The 9,960-nt window shown below is 37.7% G+C and overlaps 1 protein-coding gene across 1 annotated transcript in view; it reads right to left on the bottom strand.

The window, feature by feature from the left end:
• SEMA3A (semaphorin 3A) overlaps window positions 1–9,960 on the bottom strand; it is a 165,656-nt gene that overhangs the window by 54,860 nt on the left and 100,836 nt on the right. The window contains exon 6 of the mRNA XM_008629577.2: window positions 4,789–4,908. Within this exon, the coding sequence (XP_008627799.1) occupies window positions 4,789–4,908 (120 nt within the window). The remainder of the gene's footprint in view (window positions 1–4,788; window positions 4,909–9,960) is intronic.

The following is a 9,960-nucleotide window of genomic DNA, read 5'->3' as shown; positions in this document are numbered from 1 at the left end:
GGGAAAGGGTTTGGTGTGGTTGACCAGAGACTAATTATAGGTTCAAGGATCAAAATATGTACACACCCAATTCTCAGCAAGAGTAATTAATTTCTAACATTTTGACACATTCAATGCATTTTATTAGAGAGGTAAAAATCCTATAAACTACGTGTAATCTTGTCTTTCTTTTGCCATACATTACTCTACTGTGCAATATGTATACATTCAAAATCATGTGCGTGTATTGCCAGTGCTGGGACATTCTACAAAGTGCCATAAGTGGAAACAAAGTGATGGCCACAGTTCTGTTTGAATGCCAGGAGAGTATCAAGTCCATGTTTCCTGCCTTGGACCCTGTTAAATTTAAGAGGACATTTTTTTTTTTTATTGAACAGTCGCTCAGCTTCTATAATTCTCAGCTGTTTATGTAACCGTAAAGTTTACCAAGGACAATAACCTCGGGGGACTAAGCACAGTTACTACTCCACTTTAAAAATTAAGCCAAGGAAAGCATGCTAAAATAATATCATAGAGTGGTTTAAAACCATAAAAAGCAAGGAAATTCCAAGCCAAGTCTTGAAATCCAGACTGACAGTCTCTCTTAACCCCAGGTCTAGTAAAGAGGGTGAGTGAGGCCAGTATTTCTGGGGTGCAAACCAGATTCATAATACTGTCTTAATGCAGCTTTTGTGATTTCATTTCCTTTCAGATCTTTCTCAGCCCAACCCTGCTTTGCTTTTAAAATAAATGTTTATGGTTATTCATTTTACAAAACGTTAACAATTTAAGGCCAGATCCCCTGTGCTCAAGTCAGAGGAGATGAGAACAGCTTTAAACTCTCTCCTTCCACTCCTCTAATCTTCAGCTTGAAAACTGCCTTGGGTGCATTGCTTTTGCATTGCTCAGCATTAGCTCTGGTAGACTGCACTGCCAGTTCTGCCTTCTTGCCTCCAGCCATGCCCTCAGCCCTTGCACGAATGCTGTGGGGATGCTGTACAGCAAACACTGCCTGCTGTGCAGCAGGGAACTCCCTGGCACCAGGAGAAGCTGCTCCCACCTGCTCAGGCTTCCACTCATCTTTTCCTTTTAACTGCTGCAGCAGTTCATGGAAGCAGGACATGATCCATGCTTCTTCAAAATAACTTTATGGCTCTGAACTATGAGAGGCAATGGCACATTTAAAGGGAAACTTGCCTGTAGGCAAGACTTTGTAAGATATATGTGTAACATCAAAGCCATTGCTCCTTATAGTAAAGCTGGACAGGAGACATTTTTTCAACTTCAGCATTTTTTTCCCAAAAGTTCAAAACTATTCTCGACCCTCACTGGGACTGAGTAAGATTGCCAAAGCTTCTTTAATGCAGAGAAACTCCATGCATGTACCAGAGGAGTCAGGAATGTCTGGTGTGTGCACGAATGTGGCTTATATCAAAGTACATGATTCAGTCGGGGCACTGAACTGCAGCTTTTCATATCCAAGATGACTTCCCTGAGCACCAGCTTATTTTACTGTGTTTTTGCAAAATGCTTCCTTGTCACATCTGGCCAGCTCTGTATCAACAATTAAATATACACTGCTACAGTGACTGATGTATGGCTCCCTAGCTTCTAGATGAATGTCCTGACTACATGGCTATAGAATCAGTCTCCCTTGTTTTATTTGGCTTGGTGACTGTTTAATTATTTATACAAAATGAAAACTTTAGAAGCCTGTGAGTATTTAATATCTCTAAAAGACTTAAGAAGTCTTTAAGAGCTGCTGGTCAGCACCTTCCCTTGGGCTGAGCACAGTTCTCTTCCTCAAAACATACAACTTCTATAAGAAGGTTGAACATCTCCAGAATGTGAGTGTGTGATCTCTGTAGGAACTCTGTGTTCCTGCTTAAATCCCAAAAACTTAATCACTCTGTGTAATGCTGTCCAACTTTTATGCCAGCTCAGGGCAAGACTTAATTTCTGGGAAAAGTCTGCAAGCTCTTCACGTACAACTGTCTTCTCCTCTCCATTTTTGGTACCAAACAGCTGTGTTTTCTGCACCCTGTTGGCTCTGACCTTAGTCTTAGTATGGAAAAAGCAGTTTAGTTCCTTCTCTGACTGAAGTAAACATTAGCAAGGTCTTAGAACTGGATGCCTCACCATCTAGCTATTAAACTCTAAGGGGATGAGAATTTGTCTCTAAGTTTGATCAGAACTGTTGGTTTGCAGCCTTCAGTATATGCCCATTAGAATACTGGTTTTTCACCTGAGGTTAAGCACACTGTAAAAAGCAACCGGGAAAGCAAACCCACCACTACACAGCAATCCATGTCTTTACTAAAAGACTTGTAAAGCTCTACAGGCTTAAGGTTCAAAAATAGTTTATACAGATCTTTAAAAAAGCAGTGTACACTTCATTCTTCAATGAGAGGCTGTTTCACTAAAAGTATATCCACTTTAAACACGTGCAAACACAGAGCTTCTTTTATAATGATATTTTAAAAAGACAAATAACAAATTTAAAACAATAATCAAATAATAATGCCTGCAGAGTTTCAAACCCAATCTATTATCATTTTTGGATTTCCATGTTAGTTGCTGAAATTAGGAGAGCTGTGTGGAAAGGCTGCCAGGATCTTATCACTGGGAAATTAACAGTAAAGCCTCAGAGCCTTTAATAGGAATGTTGTAGTGCAGATTTTAGGCCAATCTTTCCATATTAGGAAGGTAAGTGTATTAAATTGCAGTGGAGAGAGAGGTTTCAAAAATGTACTTAAGGATCATTCTCTATTAAATTATGGACAGTTACGAGAATAATTTCTAAAGGTTTCAATTTGATTCTTATCTTGTTTTAAATTAAATTTGAAACTTTCAATACAGAAATATAGTGCAAGAACTTTACTTAAGAGTTGGAAATCACCTTCACCTTGTGATACAAAAAATGCTGTCTTTCTACTTTTATGCTCATTTTGAAAAATACTTAAATTCAAGATCGCTTGAGGTTCATCAGCTCTTTATGTGTGACTGTCTTCTCCTCCCCACCTTGAGCACAAAGCAGTTGTGGTTTCTGCACCCTGTCAGATGTAACCCTAGTGCTAATTTGGGAAAAGCAGTTCTCACATTTGGAGCTGAAAGACTGATAACCGAATCCACAAAGGAATGACACATTTTCAGCAGTGTAGTACAGGGGCTGTGGACAATGGCTGCGCTTTCCCACTGCATAAATCCCCCTGACTCAGCTGTCATTGTGCAAATCTACTGCACAAAAGCAGATTTTGCTTGCATGATTGGGCTTTATGTCATCATGACTATCATAACAAAAGCTGGTGTTGGTTATCTTTAACACATTATTACTCTACCAGGTATCAAGATAGATGGGTATGTCTATAACCCTTGTACTTTACTGTTTCCCGAAGTCCAGAAATTTTGTTTATTGTCATAATAAAATAACCCAAAGAATAAAATTTTTGGGTTACTGGGCAAGCACAGACTGTAGAACTTAAGTGTGGAAGACCTGAATCTGTTCTCCAGACAGACAGTAGTCACACGAGTTACAGCAAAACTAAATTTAACAGGATATACATCACATTCATAAACTTGTCATATTAAAATACAGATCCATATTTGTCATATACACGCTTCTATGACATGTGTATCCAATGTATGTTATATATAGAGTTGATAATCCAACCTGCAATAGCATCTTGTGGTTTTAATTATGAGTCAGGGTCTGATGTTGTAACGGATTGTATATACAGCTAATGTGACACCCAATTTGATACTACAAGGTTTTGACCAGCTAATAACAAACTGTGTATTAAAACATACTCTGCTCTTACACATTAAAATTTGTGTGAACAGTTTGCACTAAATTGCAAAACCACATAAGAAAGCATGAACCTCAGCAGAGACATAAATAACATGGCTAGGAGCAAAAACTGTCTAAGAATAAAATAATTTGTGAATTCAAAAACAGGAGTGCAGGTGCAAGCAGTATGTACAGCAAAAGTAGAGCTAGTTAACTCTTAAAAAATTAAAGTTTAAATTAACTCAGCAACTATCGTTAGTATTACTTAATTCAAATGTCAGCTTTTTCAGACAACAAATTCTCATTTCCAAAATGCTCATATCCTTGTATAGCTAAAGCCAAGTGTAATTCCATTTGAGCTATTAGAAATTTGACTTCAGTAGAACTCGGATCGAGTACTCAGATGCATTCTAAAGTATTTTGGTTCACAAAGCCAAAATCAGATTTTCTCTGAAACTATCTTTTTCTCCCCAGACACGCAAATAAACAACCACAGGCTTGATTAGTAATATCCATACAATAATGTAAGCTATTGTGCCTTGCTGAACTATTGGATATTTTGAAACCAAATTGCTTGAAATGCCCAGGCCCCTTTTCTCTTTTTCCAAACTCTTGACAACTTTGGCTTGCTCAAGAAGTTCTGCTGATTGACTTTCTGCTGGATGTGGCCGTGTCCCCTTCAACCCAGCAAAAATTAAACCTTGTACAAGGCACAATCCTGCCCAAGGCTCTGGAGCTACTTTGTGTTGTTGTGTGGCTGATGCCTCCACAAGCCTTGAGCTTCTGTCCAACTTGTAGTGTCTGTGTGTGTTTTAAATTTAATCACACTCCACAAATCTCAGTGTAATTAAACCAAAAATGCTTCTTTATAAATCACTTTTGATTTGTTTAACTGGTTTAAGACAGAATTCTGCTCCAAATAAAAGAGGAGTGTATATGTCACAGATGTTGCTGGAACGAAGCTGTGTGCTAGTCTTTAATGGCTGGATGAGTGTAACCAGAGAAATGTATATTTTACATACCATTTAGCCACCGAGAGTCGTGCTGCTCTGTTCTGATGGGATGGTGATGCCCCAGAGTTCGGAAAATGGCAAAGTCCCTGCCCATGAAGTCTGCTGCTGTGCCAGAGTACAGTTCTCCATCTGTGGGAAGACATAATTGTAAGCAACATTCCTCAATTTTCTAGTCATGGTAAATCAGAGAAAGCTGTCATATGTTCATATTTTGCTAATGGGGATAATGAGTAAATTACAAAACAACAAGCCATATGCAACGTATTGTCATTGAAAATAGATGACTAGACCCAATTTCTCACTGCAGAGCCTAATTGTAACCTCTCACAAATGAGATGTATCTGCTGACTGCTGGTGCACTTCGCAAAAATCTGTTTGAATTCTTAGGCTGGAACAGTGGCAGCCAGCACACCTACCCTGGCAGGCAGGAGTATGCAGCCTCAGAAGACCTACCTAACTGTGAAATTGCCTTGTTTAGAACAGGAGTTTGGTCTGGAGACCTCCAGAGGCTCCTTCCAGCCTACTGGGTTTATGTAACTCTGGGAACTGAAGAGTCCAGCTCAGTCACTTTTGGTTCAGAAAGTCCTTAGATCCCTTCAATTTTTCCTATAGAAATTATGTGCTTTTTTCTTTGGTTGTTTTAAGGGGTTTTTTTTTGTTTTGTTTTGGGTTGGGTTTTTTTTTTGTTGCTGTTGCTGGGTTTTTTGTTGTTGCTATTTTGTTTTGGTTTTTTTCCTCTTTTTTTTCTGAGCAAGCAGATTCTCAGAAAACAGTATACTTTACAGGAAAGACAGAACATGCCTTTCTCCTTTGGCCACCTTTGTAATTGTGGTACTGGCAAAGGGCAACAGCTAAGGGAGAGAATAAACAAGATCATTCCCTGCTACCTTGACCCCCATGAATTTCACAGTGAACAAATGAACTACAAATTGCCCTATGATACTTCAGCCCATAAATGGCACGTACACAGCCTAGCTGGAGATGAAATTCATCCCAGTGTGTCCCTCCTCAGCCAGCTAGACGTGCCACAGGGGAGACTGAGAGAGGAAGAGAGTGTCTAAATTCCAAGGCGCAGGTCAAGTTAAATACCTGACAACTGGTAGAGACAGTAATAATAATAAGGACATTGTAATGAGACCCACAGAAAAGAACCAGGAATCAAAGTACAACACATCTTTCTGACATTAATCTAGAGCTATGAAATTACTCTGAATCAAAAATGCTAAAAATAAATTTTTAGGACTGTTTTCTACATCTGTAGGTGAAATGAGATAACCTACCCTGTACTGTTAATACGGAATTAAAAAGCATTATTCCTTCCAACTACTACTTTCAAGCTACCCATATTACACCAGTCCCTTGTGAAAAAGACAAGTTTGAGGATAAAACAACTCCTTCTTTAGCTAAGGTAATACATTTTTCATGGTCGTGATGAACTTTACTGTATCCTCATTTTAAAACACCCTTTTAGGAACAGGTTTATCATTTTCATGGCAATTTTAGGTATTTCCATGGTGGGACAACCAGATCCAAGCATGCTTATTGGATACCACTGGCATCTTTTCCCCTGAACACTGACACCATGAAATCACCAATTGAACCTACAGTGGCTCTGTACCATATGGTCAGGAAGGGTGAAAACATGATAGCGGATAGGCATGGAATTGAATGAATTCACAGTAGAGATTAGAAGCAAATAGACCAGTCATGCCCAGCAGGAGGTGTAATCAGAAGGGAAACAGAACAGCATATCATTAACTAACGATTTATCATTCTTCTATGTAATTTTCAACTTTTTTTGAAGGGGACACAATCACTTAATTATAGTGATTATTATGTACAGAGTATGCAGCTGAGATTTTAAAGATCATAAAACCTTTTTGCCTGTGAAAAGGGCTTTGATGCTATGCTTAACCTTTCTTTAACCTTATCTTCATTTTCTTGTCTTTCAATCCCTAGTGAGTTCTGATAAATCAATATAAATCAAAGGGGAAAGAAAATCCAAAAAGGCCTATTTTTCTTCCTAGTTATCAACAGATCTAAAGGTCAATCAGTCAAGAAAAAAATCTATATTTAATACTATATTGTTAAAATTAAACAAATACAGTTCAAAAACTAATTGAAATCATAGATTTGATATATTTAGAATGGTAAGGTTTTTTGACACCTCTGTTTCTAACTTGATATATAAACACCACTGAAATTAACATATTTTCTAGGGTGGACTCAGCTCAACCGAAGAGGACACCACAAGGCTCTTGTGGCTGATACTTTTTCATCAATGGTGACAGGGTAAAAGTTTTGCCAATAACTGGCTTCAGCATGTTTCAAATGAGGAAGGGTCTGTAGAAAACTGTCTGACCTTTCTATCCTCCCTACTACAGCCCCTCCAAGTTTCAGTATACCTAGACCAGTGCCTGAGTTTGAACTGATCTGCTGCAGTCATGCAAAAAGGGGATTTTGACTTCTTCCAGACAGAAATACCAAGGAATACAATTTATTTTTGTAAGGCTTTAGATAATTTTTGCAAAATTCCGGGTGAGCCTCAAGTCATGTCCCAGATGTGCACATCCTTTGAGTTAGTACTATGCAAAAGCTACGTGAGGATTTTGCCTCCTGTCTAGATAGAAGTATATTCATCTTTGTTTCCCTGTGTATACCTTCTTTTGGACTGAAATTTACTCATTGCTTGTCTGGAAAATGATTCTTTAATGTCATGGATAGTCTTCACTGTGTTATTTCTATTGTCAGCAGTTTTAAAAGAAGTTTTATTAACTTTAAGAAGAAAGTGGAAATCAATAGCTTGAAAACTAACAAACATTTACCAAAGGGAAAAAATAAAGGAGAAAAAAGAAAAGAAAAAACTTGTCACTTTGTATTTCCAGCCCAGCAGCACAAAGGAACGACTGTCCAGAGCTGATGGATGGCCCTCAGTTGTCTGCATAGGAAAAAACTCTATGTTTTGGACAAAAAACACCTATTGTACAGGAGTAGCATGCTGACACATAAATGTAAACAGAAATACATATACTGGCTTTACTAAATAAAGAGGGAACAATTAAAGTCCATAGTAATGCTGATTTTTGGAGGGGAGGAACCATTTTTGCCTGTACTGTACATAAAGAGCACAGAATTCTGAATAACTCCCCAAGGTCATGAGATATAAAGATGTTAAAAGCTAAGCAATATGCAGCTATTTGATATTCAGCTATTAAATAAGCTATTCAGCTTTTAAATAAGATTGCATTCTTAAAGAAAATAATTTGTGGAGAATATAGAACTGTAAACTTTCCTTTGGAAGTAATAAGGAAATTGAACGAATAAGGAATATAGGCAAAACCAAGCCTTGAATGTCACAATTGATCTCAACAGTAACAGGGTTCACAAATGAAATCTATTGTTGGTCAAAAGGTTTATTCACTAAAGTTAAGATTTTCGGACATAGCGGTGGTTTGACTTCAATTCTTTTGAAGTCAATAACTAAAACTTCCCAGAAAGTAGAGTAATTTTAAAATCTCGAACCTCATATGTACTTAGTAGCTCATTTCTAAGAAATAGAATACTAAAGTTCTTAACTGGTGAAAAGCCACTGTCTTTCAGGTCATGTTAATACATATTTGGGAGCATTAATGCACCTAAAATGATTTTTTAAAATGAAAAATTAAATAATTGTTAAATTCTAAAATAAATTGTGAATTGCAAAAGAAAAAAAAAAAATTAATGAGACACAGGAACATAAACAGCTTTGAGGATTCCAGATAACCAAAGCTTTTGAAAATCCCAAATGGTCATTTCCAAAAACAAACTGATATTGGCACAATGCTGTCTCCTTCTCTGAAGGGTTTTTTTTTCAACTATCCCAATAAATTCCTTTAGTCTAATACATTCACTGATATTTTCTCCTGTGATTATATTCCTTGGAAACCATGCTGCTTCTCATTTTTCTCCTGCACTGGAATACTCACAAGTGGTGCCCAGGGATTTCTTAGTCTCTACATTTCATGCATTAGCCCACTCAAACGGAGAGTGTTTAGTTAGCAGCACATAGATGGGAATGGCTGCACAGCGTCTTACATTACTAGGAACCAGTTATATCATGTTCCCAGCTGGCATTTACTTTAGGGTAGGGTAGCAATAACTAACTTTAATGAACAACTGTTAAAAAAATAATGAAAAATGTTTGCAGGTGTATGGAACAAGGAATACATACTGGAAAAATACTGGAACAATTTAATAATGATGAACTGTTTATTTTGGTTTTGCTTTAGTGTGGTTTTTTTGGTTTTTTTTTTAATACTGTTGATTTTTTTAGGAGAGAGGGAAAACTAAAGATCCCCTTTACACTGGTAAGAGTTTGTTTCAGCTGAAATACAGAATAGGCCTCATGGATACTAATGGCTATTAAAGACCTGAAGTTACTTTTTGCAAATAAACCTTCATGTTTTGCCCAAATGCCTAAAATTCACTTACCTAAAATTTACTTTCTAGTTACAGTGTCAAAAACATATTCATCTTCCACACTTTGAAAAACATCTGTTTAGTGTTTCTGATGAAGAAGAGAGACAATGTCTCCCTCCTGTATTTCACCATCTAAATTACTCTTCTCAGCCTTTTTTTTTTTACTTTCCTGATAGTTACTTTGCATTACTAATTATAACATTGCATTTTAATGAGTGCTGGGTAATTCCTTTACATAGTTGCCCTCTTAAATTTTAGTTAAACCATGGTCACTTACGAGGACAAATAATCTGGCACATGAGGGGCCAGTACCAGCTGAGTACCAGCTCAGCCCAGGAGAAGGGAAGAAGCAGTGAATCCATGTCCCTCTTGGTGTGACACCTTTGTGGTCAAGAGGCTCCTCTGGCCTTCATGCCCACACTCACTGCCTCACTCCCATGGTCCCTACTTCGGAGAGCAGTTGAACCAAACCTCTCCATGAAGTCATTGCTTGGCCAGCTCATCCCCTGTTCCTCAACTGTTTTGTGGGGAGGAAATTATTTTGCCTTGGGTCATCATTTTATCATAAAATGCAAGGCTTTTTTGGGAAAAAGAAGTTATTTTTTGGCAAAGAACCAGTGGTGAATTTGGTATACACCCTCTGAAATGCACACTGCAGAAAAGGGTCGATGTAAATGCAACATCATAATCAGTTACGCAGTGTGGCTGTGAGGCAACTTTAAG

This window comes from Corvus brachyrhynchos, unplaced genomic scaffold, assembly GCF_000691975.1.
Source record: "Corvus brachyrhynchos isolate BGI_N302 unplaced genomic scaffold, ASM69197v1 scaffold50, whole genome shotgun sequence".
Taxonomy (NCBI): domain Eukaryota; kingdom Metazoa; phylum Chordata; class Aves; order Passeriformes; family Corvidae; genus Corvus; species Corvus brachyrhynchos.
Note: the sequence above shows the minus strand (reverse complement) of the source record. Positions and strands in the feature narration are given on the sequence as shown.